This window comes from Panicum virgatum, chromosome 5N (genome assembly GCF_016808335.1).
Source record: "Panicum virgatum strain AP13 chromosome 5N, P.virgatum_v5, whole genome shotgun sequence".
NCBI lineage: Eukaryota > Viridiplantae > Streptophyta > Magnoliopsida > Poales > Poaceae > Panicum > Panicum virgatum.
The window spans coordinates 56,571,191-56,592,251 of NC_053149.1; the positions used below are offsets into that span (position 1 = coordinate 56,571,191).

A 21,061-nucleotide genomic window follows, 5' to 3' on the forward strand; every position below is an offset into this window, starting at 1 on the left:
GTGTTCACACTATAAAATCTTGCGTTCACGCTATGAAATTTTTTATCGAAATTGATTGAAATTTTTTAGGATGACTCGGTATGGCTGGAAGCTACTCTGTGCGAAAGAATATGCCAAGACCTACACAATAATTTTTTTTGAAAAACAGATTCTTATTGAGTTATAACTATAATTTGGCTAATGATTTATTAAATTATGAGCTGAAAAGTTTGAGCTGAGTTGATGTACGGTGGTGGTTTGGAGTGGAGTGAGTAATATTAATTTGGTTCGGGAAATAGATTGATGTGAGTATAATTTGGTTTGCAGCCCATTTACGGGCTAGTTGTTGCCATCAGGAGCAGAGCAGACTTGAAAGTCTGAAACTGGCAGCAGCTGCATGCCTGCATCATATCCACGGGCACTGGCACCGCGCAGTGATCTGCGTTTCCCGTTCGGCGTCAGCAGGTTCGTCCCCTCCGTTTCCCGCGGTTCCATTCCTCTCCTCTCTGCCATCGGAGCTACTACGCTTAACGAACGTGCCATTGCCTAACACACCTTTCAAGGTACAGTAGCGGATCGTTCGTGTCATTGTCAAGGCTTCCATTCGATTGCTTTTTAGTTTTTGCCGTGTGCCCGTGGCCGTACGATGCCTACCCGTTCAACGTATCTATGAACAGGTCGGTTCTGCTAGAAAGTATGGCTCACCACATCCAAAACGATGTCCCACTCCACACCGGGGGCCTTGAATCCTTGATGCAATGATGCTCCACATGGGCGCTGGCGTCCTAATAATATGGGAAATATACCAAATATCAACGAGACGGGGATGACGAACTGAAACACGAGGAGTCATGGACCATCATCATGCCCGATGGGCCTTTCATGGGCCATCAACAGCGGGCCTCCTCTCTACCTGCCCGGTCCATCTCTACCATCTGAAGTACTTCGTAGAACTACCCAAAATGGAATTGTGACTAAAAAAAACCTCGCAAAATGGAAGTATTGTTTGATCACCGAAGTACTCCCACGGTTCCAAAATACAGATCATTTCAGCTTTTTTAGATTCATAGTATTTATTATATACCTAAATATAATATATATCTAGATGTATTGTAAAATCTATAATACATTTAGAAAAGTCAAAACAACCTATATTTTATTTTAGAACGGAAAGACTAGATCGACACACATCACTGAACGTGAAAGAAGAATATACTAGATCATTAGGATTTCAAAAAATACCCTCCTGCAGGTAACACTACCGATCTTCAAACTCTTTAAAGGCACACGCAACAGTCGGCACCATAGAGACAACCGGTATGTGGAGCCATAGCTACAGAGTTCATACACCACGATTTATTATAGTAAATTATTAAATTCGAAGCTAGGATACCCACAGCATCAAACTACAACTGTTGTACATGATGATTCTTGCACATGTATGCAGCTCGCTATAGGGTGGAGTTCAAAACATGCATGGATGCTACTACGCTAGTATGCTACTGCACATACAACAAAACGGAGGAAATTTGCAACGGTTCGAGTGCGGCTCTCTTGACTGAGACCTATCAGCCTACCTGTCATCATGCCTATCGTCATCCCTGCCACTGTGCCTGTCATCAGACCTATCATGGTGCCTTTCATTGTCTGAAGGCTGCCTATCAAACTGCCGATCATTTCTTTCATTGTGATCGTCATATCGCCTATCATTACTTGAGTGCTGCCTATCAAAGTGCCTATCATTCCTGGACGAATATCCATCTGTGTTTGTTGGATGGATGAACCTGCAGTCAACTTTCCAGCAGTTCCCGCGCTCAAGATAGGTCCAGCAGAGTCCCTGCGGTCTATTTCCCCTTGACCCTCCATCGCCACTAGAACGTGGCTTCCATGGCATTCCACCTGAGTCCCGGTGCCCAGAGTGCTTGCCCCCATTGTCTCTCTGCTGATTGTTCCGATCAGGGTTACCATTTGGTGCATTCCAGCTCATGTTATTGTTTGCCTGACCTGGATTTCCCTGCACAGGAGCACTCCAACTAACATTTTGGTTCATGTTTCCAACTTGTTGGGTTCCCCAGCCAGGATAAGGGTTTACATTCCCTGCTGCAACGCCACCCCCCCATTGAGCCACTGCAACTCCTTGCATCTGACCTCCCATCATGGCCGCTGCATTTGGAGTCCCCTGGCCTTGAGTTGCCGCCCAGATCATGTTCATGCTGGTGTTTCCGGGATTTGGTAACCAACCCATGTTCGGGACTGCATTTGGCTGTGATGGCATAGTTACCCCCATGTTGTAGCCCAAAGCACCTTGAGCTGATGCTACCCAAGGCATATTCATATTGCTCTGTCCCATCATTCCCCAGGCCATGCTTGCATCACCCTGAGGTGCAGTTCCCCAGGTCATATTTCCAGCTACCTGAGGTTGGCCAGATGTGTTGACCGCTTGTGCAGGTACAGCCCACCCACTGCTTTGAGTATCACTGCCAGCAATTACTGTCACCGAAGGCTGTACTGATGCAGCAGATGGTGTTGACATCTGGTTCCTTGTGTCTGCACGTGATACCACAACAATGTTGTTAGGTTGGCTTACACTTAAACCTTAGTAGCACTCACTAAGAGATGGTTAAGACTGAAATCACAAAAACACACTTGACATTAAAGGAAATAACAGAATCCAATACTTAAGACCAGAAAGCAAACATAGCATAAACAATGGTCAAGCATTGAGCTAACACCTTCAAGTTGCTGAGTGTTCAGTTGTGCTGGTCCACGCTGAGCACCCAGTGCTCCATCGGCTGCAAGAAACAAAAAAATTTACATCAAAAACAAATATTTCTGTACTATAATTTCCAAATTTTAAACTTATCACCTCCTATTAAGGTAAAATAGGTGGAGTTGCCACCTAAACAAGTTAGGACAATTTATAAGATAAATTTGGTTCCAGATTCACAGTTCTGGGCAAAACTCAGGGGATCCAAATTCCAAACTGGCTGTAAATGAATTTCATTGAAGCAGAAAAACTTTCTCGAAGGGCCTACCTTCAGCCGAAGATCTCACTCTTCCATGTGAAGCATTTTCTCCTAACTTAGAGTCACTTCCATCAGGTAACCTGTCACCCATTTGTGGTAAAGCAGATGATATTTGGTTCTGGGAGGATAAATCTGAGGTTAATTCTGCAGTTGCAGTAGCAGGAGTCATCCCAGGAGTTAAATGACCCATATTTCCTGCAGCCACAATATTTTGTCCCGAAAAGTTTCCCATGGCAGGCTGGGTAGGTGTCATCGGATTTACTGCAACTCCAAACTGGCTAGAGGCGGCATTCCAACTTCCAGTAAGAGACTGTTGGTTTGTGTACGCTGCTTGAGAATTTTGCATTCCATAATAACCTTGTGTGCCAGAATGGATCATGGTTGCTCCAAGGTTCGTTGAACTATAGTCCTGCCTTTGATCACTACTTGAGAAAGACATTGGAACTACTGATTTTGGAGTTCGCTCACCAGGTATTGTGCTTTCCTCAAGAAGAGGGGTTTTGCCAATTTGAGATGCACTAACATGTGGTGGTTCCCATGGAGGAAGGTCTTTCTCAAACTTCCCCGCCAAAGCATCAGTCAGTAGTATTGAATCATCCTGCTTCTCACTAGCTTTCCATATTTTCAAACTGGGAGGGAAGTAACCATTGCTGTTCCATTTCCGCAACTGGATGATTGAGAAAGGGCCTTGGATTTTATTAGAAGGATCCATGTACTGCCAGATCTTCTCAGATTCGTTAATGGCTGATTGCGGTGCAGTTTTTGCCCCTGAATCTATGTTAGCAGCCAAAATTCCAGATGAGACACCAGATGGCCCTTGTGAAGCACTGCGTGTGGTACCTTCCAATTTCACTGTTTGCGCACCAATGTTAGGACTTTCCGATTTACTAGTATAACCAGCACTTTCACCTGGAGAAGAGAATGTGGATCTCCGTGAAAGGGGTGACTCCACATGAGGACTTGATTCAGCCCATGTGTTTCGATTAGATTCCCAGTTAGTTTTTGGATCTCGCTGTAAAGGATTTCTACCGTCTCCTTTAACTGGAGACACAAGATTACCATCTTTCCTCAAGAAAGAACCTCTCGACTTATTAAAGCTACCTGTACAATCAAAATTATGGGAGTCAATGTCAGAGTTGCAATAAAGTAGAAGACGATACTATGGGAGGGAGTAATAAAGCCAATTACTTCTTTCAGTCTCCTGCTCCTGTTCCTCCGGAGATTCATAATCTGGATCCATCGCAGGGTCAGCGTGTATCTCAGGTTCTTCATTTAGCCTACGAGCACACTCCTCTGGAGTACTTAGCAGCTTCAGCTTCTCCACACATTCCCTAAGCGTAGATAACGGTTAAGTCATACAAGCCAAATTATCAGTTAACAGGAAGGAATACTCCTATCTGAAGTTTCTTCAACACAGAAAGGAGCAAAGCCTGCCGACAACTGTGACAAGAGCATACTAATTGACCATAACTACACTGACAAATGTATAATGCTACTTTATAAATGATAACTATAATGTCATGAAAAAGGATATTCTTTTCTATGGCCCATATCACTTGCGCGGTCACGAAGATGCCCAAGTCGCATCTTTTCACTTTCAATCCACTGCAAAGTTTGTAAGGCAGTAAAGAATGCATCAGCGAAACAGATAACTTAGTGGAGATAAAAACTTTTATAGTTCATTAATGCAAGTTTCATACATCATTGACTTTCAAAGTTTGAAGAACCCTTGCTTTCTCCTGAACCTCTCCCTGGAAGACAAGATAGTTAGACAAAAAAAGTGCATTAACACATAAAATGTGCAAGGCACAGTCTGCAATAAGTTAGTATGTTACCACTGTCAGCCTTGGAATGAATCCATACTTTATGCTTTGACGCAAGCGTTTGCATTCCTCCTAGAAAAGAGAAAAAAAGAACAATTGCAAATCAGCAAAAGCATGATGTTTGAACCAAATAGAGTAGCAAATTTAGAGACAAAGTGCGTTTGTAAGTGAAGTTGCAAGGTCAAGGATATACCAACAGCAACTAACGTTAACATTATTTAGTCTGAAAGATGGCCTTCTACTTGGTTAGCAAACTTGGTGAAACTAGTAAAACTATGATGTTCATACTGTGAAATAAAATACCTCAGTGAACTCCTGGTTGGAGATTATGTCAATAGTTACTGCCTCCCGTTTGTCTAAGTTTAGTATCTCTAGCGTTATATCAGTAGTTTTTTTCCCAGATTTATATTTTTCTGCAGCTCTTCCAGTCCCTGTAAACAATAGAAGGACAATTTAGTATAATGCAGTCAAAACAAATCATGCCAATTAGAGCATGTTTCTTAATCCTCTTCCCAAGGGGATTGGAGGGGATTAGGAGGGATTATTACTTGTAAGGGATTTAATCCCCCCTCAATCCCCTCCAATCCTCTTCAATCCCCACCAAACTGAACAAGCCCTTGGGAAGTAAATCCACTTACCAACAATTTGTACAAGTCGATAAATGTCTTGCCTTTGCCCTGTACCGGGTATTCTTATTCTCACAAATGATCCAACCACTTTCTCATCAAACGTGTCAACATCACCGATCAATTCTTCCATTAGGTTGCGACGCAGGTACATCAATCCAATGTTATGGTTATCTATTGCTGCGTAGTCATCAAGATTAGGCTGACGTTTCTGATCATACTTACGTGATTTTCTTCTTTTTTCTGAACTCATAACAACTGAAGCTTCACTGTTACCATCAGCATCCTGACTAGGATCAGGATCTACTACACCACCATGATTTTCATCGGCTGATGGTGAAACTTCACTCATGGGAAAATGTGATTCAAGAAGCTTGAGCATTTCAAAATGGCCAACACGTTTTTTGCCAAAGAGACTTTGGAGCAAAGAATCACAAATTATCTGGCTTGTTCGACGAGGATCACGCAGATTATTGTGTTTGATATATTCAAGTAAAAGGGGTTGAACGTCGAACTGACTGATCGCAGATTTATCACCATTTCTCATATGGGCTACAAAGTTTAAGAGTTCCTCAGAAGCCCAGCTGGCCTCTTCAGCTGAGGATGTAGACGTCCCAACACTTTCAGATACTTTTGATGAATGCTGGTTACTCAAAGAACGCCTGGATAATTTTCTAACCTTTTTCCCCGAAGGAGTCTGAGCATCACGGATGCCTGACAGGCCTTGTTTGATAGATTTTCTAGAGCTTTCTTTTCCTTCAGAACCATCCTTGATGGCAGCTTCTTTTGATCGTTTTCTTCCCCTCTTTTTTGGTGTATTGTTCTCTAGATGTCGCCCCGATGAACTCTCCGAATTAGCCTCTTCATCATTAGTATCAGGTAGTTCACCACTCTTTTGAGATTTGGCTGCTGATATTTCCTCAACTGTCAATGACAAGTTTGTCTTCAAATTTAACCAGTAATCCTTGAACAAATACCACCAGCTGCTTTTGTCATCAAAATCCACATCCTGTTAAACAAATTCTCATAAGAAAAAAAAACACCACAAGTAGAAAAAAAAACTAGTGTAAAACCAATAGTTCTTTTCACAGACAGAGCTGTGGACACTGCAACAGTTTGAAAGTAATGCACACAGCATACAATAACAGGGAAAAGGAACGAAGACAAAACCAACCTGAAAATTTACCAACAGCCTAGTTTGTACTCACTACAAGAAATTGATGTTGGTTGATGAGTATTTGAAAGAGGGTAGGTCTTTTGTGCATTATGATATCTTGTGAAACTGCATGCTTTAAGTAGTGATTGTTGTAAATGCCAGAATTATCTTCCGCAGTTGTGACGATATGACTCATTATATCATTCTCATCACCAACATGATGAATATGATAGCAGGTAGAGATTAAACTTGCAGTAGCCCTAAACTAAAATATATTGCATAACACTTTCACCCCAAGTAGTCACATTTGTTATTTTATGGTGTGTCCCGAATGCAGAATAATCTCTTTTCTTTCCAAAACTCATGCAGAACACATTTAAGGTCCCATTTGGAATGCAGAAATTCTGTAAGAGATTTAAACGAAGGGATAATCTTGATGTTTGTGCAGTGTAGAAATAAGAAAAATAATAACTTCGCATCAATGGATATAAATTGTTATGCAAGTGTTGCATCGTAATGCCATCCATCCATCCATTATCTACCCCCTCCAGTCAAAACTAAGTGATGCTTTTGTAAGCATGCTGCCTTCCATACTTTTGCTATCCATATCTTTGTAGGCATTTCATATCAGACACCAAAAGGAGACATTTGTCGTACAAAAATGTTAGAATCTTACCAAAGTTATGCAAATATATACAAAAAAAGTAGCAGTCAATGTTGCATTTTGGGGACAGTATAGATGATCACCTCCTATTTGTGACTAGGAGAGTGGCAAATTGTAAAACCATATAACATCAGTTCATAAACACAGTTCTCAGAACAGCCAATTGCCTACAAGTTGGACTTGCTCACTAGATTTGACAAATCAAATATTTCATTCAAATACGGAACAACTTAATTGTACTGTCAGTTCTATAGCTGTGTGAACAAGGGAAAAAAATAGGCATCATGCATGCCAAGTCTAAATCATCTCCATGGAAAAGTCATAACTCATAATACCTTGTGACATCATGCCATAAAGAAAAAATATATGTAAAGAAAAATGAAAAAATATGGATGAGCCTTTTTCTACTAGTACTGCCAATTCAAGCCGTCGCAAATTTGATCAATGCTAGTTCTATTCTATTAGTTTGGAACAATTAGAAAAGTCTAAAAACGAAACTCTTTACTTTGAAATAACTAGACTGAGGAAACTAGAATGTGGTACCATTTGGTCAGTTGCCTCCTCTCTATTTTCTATCAACATCACAGTGTTCATGCATGTCTCACAAAAGCCCTTGTTTTCTCTGACACAACGGAACTTTGCATCTTTCATGCATGCCTTGCATAATGAATAGGTGCATGTGTAACACATATGGCGTGCAGGTTTCTGACAGTTGCTGCAGATGTGCCAACCTGGCAGCAAAGTAAACAGAATCAAATAGGCATTTTTGAGAAATCATATCCATGTAGTACACAAGAGCACTCGCCACTACCATGAAAAGATACACTACTAACATAAAAAATATATATTAAGAAATAGATCCCATGTTTCAGAAGCCAGAATACCAGTATAATATCAAGTTTTTGAAAGTAAACGAGCATCCATGAGTGTACAGTGCAAATGTTAAGCATACTTCCTAATTCATAAACAAGATACTTTCTAAATGATATAAGTTAAAAGGAACAAGAAGACCATGCTAGACAGATTTCACTAATTTCAATGTTAAGGAACAAATAAAACATTTTCTTATAAGTAAGCAATGGTAGTAAGAACAGGAAAATTTGCGATGACCAATGTTGCAGGGTCATTGTAAAATTCATACAAGTTAAACAGATTGAGAAGAGCATGCTAGACAAATTTCAATATATCAATGTTCATGAACAAATGAAACATTTTCTTAAGTTATGACAGTAAGAACAGGAAATGAACCTTCAAGAACATAATTCTTAAGGATATCACACACATCACAAGATTCAAAAACAAGCATTTAAGCAAGCAATGTGGGATGGTCAGACAAAATTATCATACATACCACAATTCCATCGACCCTTTGACTTGAAGAAATCATCATCTCGATTAACACAAGAAGGATGATAAGCTTTAGGGCAGCCCCTGAAATGAGATCACATACATGACGTCATGATCAAACAAAAGCTGTGACATGTTCTATGTTCTATATCTTGGAATAAACAATTTTTTAAAAAAAAAACTCCACATGAAGCACAAACCTACGATCACAAATCACAAGGTCACCACCATCAAAGCAAATGAAGCAAACCTCCTCCTCATCCTTCCTTTTTACAGAAAGCTTAGCCACAGCCTGGGCCTTGGAAGATGGACGGCCTCTCTTTCGACGCCCTCCACCTTTCTTTGCCATCAAAGGAGGAGGCTCATCGTCATCGTCGTCGTCCATATGCGCAGCATCTTCTTCGGGGGCATCATCACCAACTGTACCAGTGACAGCTTCTTCTGCAATATCTTCACCAACAATTCCGTCGTCTTCATCATCATCGTTAGTTGTGGTAACTGCATCCATCAGCATGGCATTTTCTTCGACTCCATCATGATCAGCTGTCACAGCCTCTTCCTGCTGATTATCATTGATTGTCAAACCAACTCCACCCATTTGCGCATTCTCTTCTTCAGGAATATCATCACCATCCTCATCCATCTGCACGGACTGTTCTTCAGGTACAGCCACAGCATCTACAGCTTCATCAGTAATGTTTTCAGTGACTACTCTGCCTTCCTTGTTCATGTCTCCAGTAATGTTTACTGCACCCATCCGCATGCCTTCCTCTTCCACGCGATCTTCACCAGCTGTTGCAATCTCCTCTTGCTCAATATCATCTCCAGTTAGTCCATCTCGATCCATCTGTATCCCCTCATCAGATGCATCAACACCCACTGCCCCATTATGTTTCTCGCTGTCATCTCTGGTCATGGTAACTGCACCCATATGCTTGCCCTCCTCATATGTAGCAGCATCAGCAATAGTGGCAACACCTTCCGCCTCAATGTCATCTCCAGTTTGGAGCTGCATATCCGTACCTGTGCCCTCCTCTGCAACATGGTCTACAGCTTTCACAACCTCCGTTTCCCTCTCATTTAACAGATCTGTTGCCACATCCATCTGCAGCCTCTCATGATCCTGAGTATGCACAATATCATCACTAACTGCAACATTTTTATCCATCCTTGTACTGTCATCCTGTACATCATTTACCAAGGGAGCTGCCTCGCCAGTATCAAGGGAGTCACCACCAACCTCCTTATGAGTCTGGACATCCGACCTATGCACAACTCCAGTGGAAACTATATTGCAGTCATCATTGACCAGAGAAGTACTCACCTCTGCGGGATCATCCACCGATGTAGATGATACCAGGGCAGCACCCACCTCTGTGAGATCACCCACGGCAATAACCTCGTTGGTTTGCATGCCAACCTCTGTGGAAACATCCACCAATGTTGAGGATGCCACAGCAGCACCCACCTCCACGGGAACATCCACAGCAGCAGCAACATCATTTGTGTGCACCTCTGCACAAGCACCCCCCTCTGACTCGTCAGCTTTAAAAACATCAAGCAGATTCGGGTCTTCCGCAATCACCAAGAGTTCATCTGCCACAGCATCACCACCACCAGGTTTTGAATCCTCCTCCACCTTGCCACCTCCACCTTCACCATAAGGAGCTCCGCCATCCTTCTCAACCTCAGCAGCCTCAACATACTTGTAGCCCTCATCGTCACCGTCTAGGGCAATATCCGGGGTGGTCGGCATGGCCTCCTCCACCTCCACTGTAGGAGGTGGCTCAGCGTCGGTCATAGGGATTTGGTGATTGGGTATTCCCAACCACCCCTCCTAGACACCGTCTAACTGGCGTGTGCGCGGGGAGGCCAGGACGCGGGATGCTGCCCGCCTCCTCTGCCGCTGGCACCCCGCGGTGTTCGCGCGCTGGGCGTTGGCCGCGCGGTCGCCTCCGTCGGCCTGTCGCGGCGTCGCGCTGGGCCTTCGCCACGCGGTCTCACCGTCGCTCCGTTGCGCCTGCCTGCTGGCTTCCCTAGGGTTTGGGTTTGGTATTGGGGATTGGAGTCACTGAGCCAGCAGAGACCGAGAGAGACGAGAGCGGCAGGCCGCAGGAGAGATCGAGGGACGGAGGGAGAGGCGAGACTACGAGGAGGTGCGTCGGGCGTTGCGGTTGGGCTGTAGTTGGGCATTTGGGCAAGGCCTTGCTGTCCGGCCCATAGATTTACTCGTGTTGGACCTCGTTTGCCGAAGAAATTGGCGCAACCCATATATGCACTCCTTTTTTTTTGCGAGGAACCCATATATGTACTGTTCCTATTGTTATTGAATTATGAGTAAATTTCACTGGCAGTCTCAAACTTGTCCCGAGATTTCAAGTAGGTCCCGGTACTTTGAAAATGCATAAGCGCAACACTAGATTTGGTTCGATGTGTTAATCCGGTCCCAATTAGCTTAGGAAGCGCCAGGAGGCCGATGTGGCATGTCTACGTGGACTCGTGGACTCGGATGTGGCAGTGTCCATCCCAGCTCAGTTGCAAATATGCGAAAAAAACCCCCAAGGAAGCTGACCCGCCTGATATCCCCCTTCCGTGCCCCTTCGTACATACTCCCGTCACGAACTCGCGTTCGTGAGTCCGCGCACGCCTCCTTCCAGTCCGCGAGGCCGCGAGGCGACGGCGGCGGACCAACGAGGCGACGGCGGCGAGGTGGACCGGTGAGGCGACAACGACGAAGCGGACCAGGGTACTCCCGTCGCGACTCCCGTCCGCGAGTCGACGGCGGCGGCAAGAGACCAGGGAGGCGACGCGGCGAGGCAGACCAGCAAGGCGACGGTGGAGAAGAGGACCAGGGTGGCGATTCATCCCGTCCTACTCCCTAATGGCTCCTACGGCGTCGACAGGAAGGGGATCCCCTGCCCGATTACGGTGAGTTCCTCCCCTCTACATACTGTTAGGGTTAGGGATCCCAACTATTTTGCAAGATATTGATATAGGTGATTTGGTATTTAGGGTTAGTTCCAAGATTGAATTAGTAGTGTTGCTCTGCTGTTTTACCTGCAATTTATGTGTTGGTAGGGTTTGATGTTGGTGATTTGGCATTCTGTAGGTTCTGACAGTGGTCACATTTCAGTAGAGATTCATCATGGTGGTTTTTTTTTTGTGGAATTGGAGTCAACCATACATATGTCAATGAGAAAGTGGATTGGTTTGACCATATGGATGTCGATTTATGGTGTTACTTTTGGGTTGTGGACTTTGTTTCTAAATTTGGATACGAGGTGTCTTCTCCCAACCTGAGAGTGCACTGGCGGTTGCCTGGCAAGAATATTTGGGATGGTTTAAGGATTATATCCAATGATGGGGACACAGAAGTAATGAGGCAATTTGCTGGCAAGATGAAGAACTTCGTTTTGTATATTGATCATCACTATCAAGGTCCGCCACCTGAAGACATAGTTATGAACCAGTGTCTGATTTGCCGAAGGTCTTAAGCCCAATGAAAGTGCAGCATGTGGACAAGATTCCTGGTGAGAGACTCCCAGATATTTACAACGACCTTCCAAAGGTAGATGAAATATGTGAAGTGGATTTGGATGATGGTGGCTCCGAAGCAGAATTTTACTGGGGCAGTGGATCTGATGACAGCGAAGAAGATCCAGACTTTGTGGACAGTGGTAATGAGGTAGAAGATGGTGATGATGATCTGTTCATGGACAATGTGGTTGAGCCAGCTATTAGGACAGTGAAGAAGAGCAAGAAGGCAGCAAGAAGTAGGTTAAAGAATTCCATGGTAGTGGTGAATGATGCCCCTGAGGAAGTAGAAGCTGATACAGTTGAAGAAGAAGAGTTGGAACTGCCTGCTGATAGTGATGCAGAAGGTGGAGTTAGACTGAATTTTAAGAGCTTTATGCCTGAAGATCTCAACAATCCAATATTCAAGCTTGGTATGCCTGAAGATCTCTAGATGCTTGCAAGAGAGGGTTCCTAACTAGATGCGGACCTGTGATATGCTTGGATGGATGTCACATAAAAATCAAGTTTGGAGGCCAACTACTAACTGCTGTAGGTGTTGGCCCAAATGATTGCATATTTCCAATAGCATATGCAGTTGTTGAAGTGGAGTCCAAGGCTACTTGGAAATGGTTTTTAGAAACTTTGAAACAAGACTTGAACATCCAGAACACATATCCCTGGACTATAATGACTGACAAGCAAAAGGGCTTGATACCTGCTGTACAAGAAGTATTCCCTGACTCAGAACACATGTTTTGTGTTAGGCACTTGTACCAAAACTTCAGTGGCAGTTTCAAGGGTGAAAATTTAAAGAACCAGTTATGGGTTTGTGCTAGGTCCACTACTGTGACTCAGTTCAACACCAACATGGAGAAGATGAAGACACTTGACTCCAAAGCTCATGCATGGCTAGAGCAGATGCCACCCAATACTTGGGTTAAAGCATACTTTAGTTGTTTCCCAAAATGTGACATCCTACTCAATAATAGCTGTGAAGTATTCAACAATTACATTCGTGAAGCAAGAGAGCTACCTATACTGAGCATGGTTGACAAAATCAAGGGACAGTTGATGGTTAGGTTTTACAGCAAGCAGAAGGAGTTGAGTGAGAAGTGGACAAGTCATGTGTGCCCCAAAATCAGGAAAAAACTATTGAAAAATTCAGATTTCTCCAATATGTGCTTTGTTCTTCCAGCCGGCAAGAGGGTTTTCCAAGTCCAATCTGGTGAGAAGAATTATATAGTCAACATATTGACTAAGTCATGTGACTGTAGGAATTGTGACTTGACTGGAATCCCTTGCAACCATACTGTTGCTTGTCTTAGGCATGAGAGAATACCTGCTGAAGAAATGCTTCCATCATGCTATTCAGCTGAGACATATAGCAAAGTGTATGGCTTCAATATTATGCCTTGCAAAGACAAATCTTTGTGGGAGAAGACCAATGGGCCAACTGTTTTGCCACCTATTTATGAGAAGAAGGTTGGCAGGCCACCCAAGTCTAGGAGGAAGCAACCTCAGGAAGTGCAAGGGAAACATGGGCCCAAACTCTCCAGACATGGCACCATAATCACTTGCAGTTGGTGCAAGGTTGAGAATCACAATAGGGCAGGCTGTCCATTTAGGAAGCTCGGTTTGAGGCCAGGTATCAGAACCAATCCAGCTCCACCTGTTGAAGGCTACAATGTCGATGATAGCCCAGTACAAGAAGCTGTGATTATCCAAGTGGAATCCCGTCTTCACTAATACAAGCAAACTATGTCTTGTATTACAATTTACTAATGGATAGTCATGCAGGAACATGGTGCAGCAGAAGGCATGCAGGCTGAAGATTTTGGGGACCTTATGTGGTCACAAATGCTTGATGAGGTGACTCATGTTCAACTCAATTTAATAGCATCAACAATTTCTTTTACATGTGTTTATGTGTTTAATAATAATTGTAACACCAACATGTAGGCATCAATTGCTAGTACTGCTTGTGACACCAATCATGGACCTTTACCTGACTGCTCCTTCATTGCAAGCAACCAACCTGTACCAAGACGTGCTCCTCTCACAACTGCAACTAAGAAGGGCAAGGCTACTGCCAAGTGTACACCAGCTGCAAGGAACAGCAAGGAACAAACAGTAAAGAAGACCAAGGCATCTAGGAACAAACAGTGACTTGATGGATGATGTGAAAGGAAGCTTTGGATGTAGGCTGACCGCTTTTGTGAACTTAAGATCTACCTGACCTCTTTTGTGAATGATAGAAACACAACTTTTGTGATGTAATTTGCACCAAAAACAATATGGATGCATACATCTTTTGTGCTTTGAGCTGTAGGCAGAACTAGAAATCAGCTCAGCACCTCACTAAATGATGTAAGATATGTGCAGCCCAAAAAACTGTATGGCTGCTAGTGTCTCAAATGCAGTTTCAGCTACTGTGATTGCATTATGTCGTAATATTAGTCTACTAGATGACATCTTTGTCTATGAAATTATCTATGAAATTATGTGAATACATTTTCATGTCAATTTTGTGTAACATTTGAGAGAAAGCCAGCAAGAGGAGACGGTAAGAAAATGAGTGAACGAGAGTGGGAAGAGGAGGGGGTTTTCTGCATATTTCCAAGGGACCAGGAGGGGGGGACGTGGCTACAGTAACGCCTAGTCCAGCTGGACATGCCACATCGGCGTTCTAGCGCTCACGAATCAACTTTGGACTGGATTGACACGATAAACCAAGTTTAGTGCTGCGCTTGTGCATTTTCAAAGTACCGGGACCTACTTGAAATCTCGGGACAAGTTTGGGGACCGCCAGTGAAATTTACTCTTGAATTATTGTCCTAACGATAACAAACAGTAATAACCATGAATACGTTGGGTCGCCCAGTTTTTCAGATACAAAATATTTTATTTTTATATACTCCCTCTGTTTCAAATTATAGATCTTCTGATTTTTCTAAAATTATAGTAAAACTATGTATTTAAATATAGCGTATATCTAGGTAACATGATAATCTTACATGTTAAGCGAAATTCATTACATTGAATTCGTCCTAAGAGAGCATGGTGGCTAAAGTATACATTGAAACCTTTATAAATACCAATACACCCCGTTGTTGCCACCCTGAGCAAAGTCATGCAGTCAAAGTCCTAAACAAAATTCTTGTAGTGCTCGGTTGAAGGTTTGATTTTTGCCCTGGCGGGCAATTGACTCATGCTGAAAATAGAACTCTTGAGCTTGTTGTTCACGATCTTTGAATTGAATGACATCGCATTTGGTGGATTAGAAGCATGTCAAATGTCATTTAATGGGTCAAGGATGTATTATCATTTCGTGACTTAGTGAATTATTGTCTTACTTTTGCTATCTATGTTTTCTCTTTATCAATTCAACTACTATATTTGACACTTGTTTAGTTTCTCATCCAAATAAAATATACGTATTTCTATACCTTCGTCACACTACCAGAAAACGGTCCATCGGTCCAGACTAAAAGTTCCAGCTACCGTTGCCTAGGGAGAACTTTTGGTACCGGGTCGTGGCCCCGAGACCAATGAAGGAGATAGGCCTTAGGTACCGGATGATAGGATGCACCGGAATTGAAACGTGAGTTTCAACACCGATTGAAACAACCACCCGGTACCGAAAAAAATGGCCAACCTCTCCCTCCTCAATATTTTTATATCCCTGGCCGCCGGCACCTTTCATCTCTCTACCCCTCTCATTTCTCTACCTCTCATCTATCTCTACCTTATACTCTGGACCGCGTGGGCAGCCAGCCGCCGCCCACGCTATAGGGTGCGTGGGAGCCGGCCATGGGAGCCGCCGTGGGGTGAGCGGCTCTACCCGGTGGCGAGCGGGTCCACCGGACGGGTGAGTGGATCCCGGCCGGCGAGGGTCTCCGCGGCGGCAAGCGGCTCCACCCAGCAACGAGCAGCTCCACGTAGCCGGGGAGGATCTCCCGACTCGCAAGGGTCTCCACTATGGAAAGCCGCTCCACACAGCCGGCGAGGAACTCCACGACGGGAGAGTGACTCCGACTGCAAGGGGTTTTGTGGCGGCCAGTGGAGGCTTCGACAGTGGCGAGGGGCTACGTGCAGCCGCCGAGGAGTCCTAGTGGGTGAACGAGAACGCGCCGGCGAGGCGCTCCGCGGCCCCGCCACTCCGCTCCGGTGAGCGAGCCCGCGCTAGGGCCGCCGCCGCCGCAGGAGCCGGTTGTGAGTGATTTTTTTGTTTTTTTCTTATTTTTCTGTAATAGAGATGCATGTGGGATTGTGTGGATTATATCTATCTTGTGATCGATTCTTTGAATGATTTGCGAAATATATGGATTTTGTACCCGTCGATTCAATATTTCATGGTTGATTCTTCGAATGATTGGTGGGAGGTGTGAAGGGAACGGGAGAGGATACGAGGGAACGGGAGAGGATGCGATGGAACAGGCGTGGCCGCCTTTGGTACCGGTTGGTATTTCTAACTGGTACCAAATAATACTTTAGGCACCGGTTGATTTATTACCCGGTGACGAAGAGGGAGACTTTTGGCCTTGCTTTGCTAGTACCGGTTGGAGAACCGGGACTGAAACCAGTTTCTAACCGGTTCTAAGGGCCTGTTTTCTAGTAGTCTCAATAATGTTGGCGGTGATGAATCTTCCAATGTTAGTCTAATTCTATTTTTTTGGGGGGTTTGGTATCTACCAGTAAAAATGATGGGAGACATACTAAGGGCCTGTTTGGGAGCATTCCACTCCAAAAAAAAACTAGCTCCACTCCACAAACTCCACTCCACATTCTAGCTCCACTCCATCAATTTTTTCCCATTATGTTTGGGAGAGCTCCACTCCATAAATCTCATAAGCCCAGTTCTCTCCACCTCACCAGCCCAGTGTGCAACCAGCGGCCTAGCTAAACTCCTCTCACTTCCACACGGCTCCCATTTGTCAGGTCATCTTCAACCTCAACCAACTGTTCCTCTTCCCCTTCTCTTCCCCTTGGAGGTAACCGCCCCTGTGGTGGAGGCGGCGGCGCGCCCCTGCGGGCGGAGGGGGCGCGTCAGTGCGGGCGGAGGAGCGCGCCCCGGTGGGCGGAGGCGGCGCGTTCGTGCGGGCGAAGGCGGCGTGTCCCGGCCGGCGGAGGAGGCGCTAGCGACGCAGCCCGGCGGGAGGAGGCTGCGCGCCCCGGGCTCAGCGACCGAAGGGGCTGCAGCGGGCGGCCCGGAGCTCGGGGGCGGCGGGTGGACGTTGGCCTTAGGGAGGCACACCCGGATCCGCACGGCGCCGTCCTTGGCGGCCTCCACGACGGGCCGCGCAGGGGACGCGAGCTCGGGCGACGGCAGGGCGGCGTGAGGTGCCCCGGTGGGCGGCGGCGGCGCGACCCCGAGCTCCGTCTGCGGTGGGAGGGGCCCTGTGGGCGGCGCCAGCGCGACCCTGAGCTCTAGCGGGCGGCGGGAGGGGTGTAAGGATCACCGGGGTGTCCGACCCTAGAGGGGGAGGGGGGTGAATAGGGTCGCTAATCGCTTTCTATCCTAGGACTCAATCTATTTGCATAAGATAAACCTAACACGTCCTACACATGCTAGTTATGACTAAGGTTTATCTATGCTACTCTCTACTTACCCCTAAAAGACTTGCAACCTATAGCCAATCCTAAACGAACTAACTAGGAAAGTAAAAGCACGCAAGATAGAGTAAATGCGGAAACGTAATACGGTAAGTAAAGAGGTAAGGGAGAGAATATGGAAACTCCCATGAAGACACCAAGACGCACGATTTAACGTGGTTCGGTTAGGACACCAAGTCCATCCCTACGTCCACGGCCTCTTATCCAACATGAACAAGTGTAATGCCGAGTCTCTTCGCCTGATCACCGTCTTGCGTTCGCCACCAAGGCTTTCGGCAAGCAAAAGCTAAGTGGCGCCAAGTCACCAAGACAAGACCACCACCACCGTCTCTCTCAAAGCGTCACCAACGGCACCGTCTTCACTATCGGAGCTTCTCACCAAGAGGGGTCTCCTTCCCCGCACAAAGTGTCGTTGCCTCTCCGCACCAAGTCGGAGGGTCACACGACGAGTACACGGTTGCTTGCAACAGCAAGACTTTGCTCAAGGGAGCTCTCGCAAGAACTAATCCCTATACAAGTGCACAAAACACTCTCTCAAAGTTTCTCACAAGCTAGTTATGACACTAAGCTTTGCTAGGATGGTTGGAGATGTTAGTTTGCTTGGGCAACACTTCCTTCAACTTTTCTGGCGTCCAACCATATGCAGCAACCGGCCTTGGGGGGTATATACAGCCCACACACCCCAAAAGAGCAGTTGGAAAAGTGGCTGACAAAAAGCGCTATCACCGGTTAAACCGATGATCCACTTTTTGTCATCACCGGTTTAACCGGTGAGCACCTTTTTCCAACTAGCCGTTATACTTCAACGGCTACCTTAATCAACCGACGTAATCAACCAGTGAATGTATCTTCATCGCCGGTTTAACCGGTGCATGTAACTGTCCCAGAGTTCCCGAAAACCAACTCTCTGGATAACTACACCGACGTTCACTTTGCCTTGATCGCCGGTTTAACCGGTGCCTATAAAACTCCTGCTGCTTCTTCGGCCTCCAAGTCCATTACACCGGTGAGTGTAAAACACCCAACGCCGGTTAATCCGGTGCCAAACCCTAGCTCGTAGTTTCTGTGTTCATTGCACCAATGAGTGCAATTTGCTCATCATCGGTTTAACCGGTGATAGCAAATTGTCTTCGTTTTGATCTTTTCGACTTGGATTTCTTCACGGTCTCTTCAATTCCTGTCCTTTGGACCGAAGAGGTTTCAGGGCGCTGCCCTGAGACCCGCGTCCGCTAATCGGTTAGCGGAACCACCGTAGGTGCGGCCGTTCGAGCCTAGCTATGCCTATCTTCTCTTTGTCATCACTTGAACCTAAAAGCCTGAGGATTGTCATCTTAACAATCATATTAGTCCAAGTGTTGTGTTGTCTATATCAATCACCAAAACATTATATTAAAATATGGCATGAGATGCCATTTTCGCTACAAGGGGGCCCGTGGGCGGCAGCGGCACGGCCCTGAGCTCGGGCGGCGGCGGGAGGACCTCCGACGGGTGGCACAAGGAGCTCCGGCCAGTGGCGGGAGGGGCCCCAGTGGGGTGCGACGGGAGAAGACCGCGGATGTTGACCGAAATAGACCAGACTGAAATGTTTTTTTTTGTGTAATCAGTGGCAGTGGTGGGTAATTTCATCCAACTCCACCAGCTCCACAAAATGGCGGAGCACCTCTTGAGGAGCTCCAAAAAAAATGGAGTGGAGTCAATTTTTGGTGGAGTGGAGTGGAGCTGGTAGAGGTGTTTGGGTATTCTTTTCTGGAGTGGAGCTAAAAACATGGAGTGGAGTGCTCCCAAACACCCCCTAACTACCCTTTCTCTCTATGTTTCCCCGGTGGTCAATCTGATGGTGGTAAAAGGCTTGTGAGAATTGTAGTTTTGTTGTTAAATTGTGCTACTGTAGCGAATCTGGATTGACCTTGTGGCATGAACTCACTGATGTTTCTTCGACAATTCTATAGTTTTTTCTTTGAGCAGACAACTACGGCGATCTTTAGAAGCCATCATGTGATTGGCATTCGTCTAGGTTTTATTTAGCTTCAGTTTGTCATCTTTTTTGTTGGCAATAGGATTTGGATCAATGTGATCGAAACTAACATAGAGTAGTCACGATAGAGATGGATGCAATAGATAATGTCAATGTGAAGTTTGACGTTAACTCTTATGTTCCTTAATAGTTAATATAAATCAATTAAGTATAAGAAAAGACTATTGGTCATACTAAGTGTATTTTTCAAGCTCCGGTGGATGACGATCAATTCGATGAAGAAGGCGACCAGAGAACTCTCCGGTGTAATTCTATTTTTTTTATGTCTCTCGCGTCAAAATATCACTATTGTACTATCAATTATTTTTCTTAATATAAATCAGATATGAGACACCTTTCTGGTGGCTTCCTAAAAAAAGACTAATAGCCATACTCCGCTGGTCCGCTATTCCAAGCGCACGAGCGAGCCGCACGGTATCCGCCTCCCGAGACCAGTAAATGGGAAAGAAGAAGGAAAAAAGAAAAGGAGAGGATGGAAGAAGAAAAGGAGAGGATAGAAGATGATAATTGGAGATGGTTGAATAAAATATAAGATAGTTTGTATAGAGTAGAGATATAGAAGATGGATGAGTGCGGGAGAACCAGATATAAAGGAGAGAATATCGATGACTAGAACTGTATATATTTTTTTAGAGGATGAATTTAAAATATGAAGAGTGCGAATAGCTTAAATATTGGACGTAGCGCAATTGATCAAGCTTTTTTGTGCTAAAACTTGTTTGGGAGATTAGTATTCGTGATCTTCAGTTTGCTTCAGGTGATAGATGAAGAGGTGGCTTGAACGATCTTAGAGTTTTTGTTAGTGTAGCTTTTCAAAGACTAATAAAGAGTTATTATAAAAGTTTTTTACCAAACTCGATCAAATAGTGACCAACTTTAACCAACCAGTGCAAATTTTTGAGGTTCGAGTTCAAAGACCCGATGACCGAAGTGTTGAAATCCATGAGACCGAACGCAGGAAACGAAAGCAAGCCATCATCAAGGCTAATCTACAACCCCCCGTCCAAACTTGGAAAATGAGTTCAAAGCCAACATGTCCAAATGGTCGGAATCCCGAGCAACCGAAATCTATTCCGGCTTAGTCTTGGTAAGCTCCTAAACCACCTTGTTCGTTGGTCCAGTACTCCGAGGTCTAGGAAATGAGTTCAAAGATATATATGACTGAAAGTCGGAATTTTCAAGTCCGAATGCAGAAAACAAGAGCAAGCCTTCGCCGAGAGTCTATGAGTCCCTCTTGCCCGATCTTGAGAAATGAGCTCAAAGCTACATAACCGAA

At 45.0% G+C, this 21,061-nt stretch overlaps 1 protein-coding gene across 1 annotated transcript; it reads right to left on the reverse strand.

The window, feature by feature from the left end:
- Positions 1-1,299: 1,299 nt before the first annotated feature.
- LOC120673554 (zinc finger CCCH domain-containing protein 19-like) lies at positions 1,300-10,734 on the reverse strand. Its single transcript, XM_039954445.1, has 12 exons — positions 8,822-10,734; positions 8,626-8,705; positions 7,818-8,005; positions 5,467-6,463; positions 5,132-5,259; positions 4,841-4,900; positions 4,706-4,756; positions 4,540-4,610; positions 4,194-4,342; positions 3,015-4,106; positions 2,712-2,771; positions 1,300-2,526 (listed from the first exon to the last, which is right to left on the reverse strand). The coding sequence occupies exons 1-12, from the start codon at positions 10,420-10,422 to the stop codon at positions 1,553-1,555; spliced, it is 5,451 nt and encodes a 1,816-aa protein (XP_039810379.1). The 5' UTR covers positions 10,423-10,734; the 3' UTR covers positions 1,300-1,552.
- Between the last annotated feature and the right edge of the window lie 10,327 nt (positions 10,735-21,061).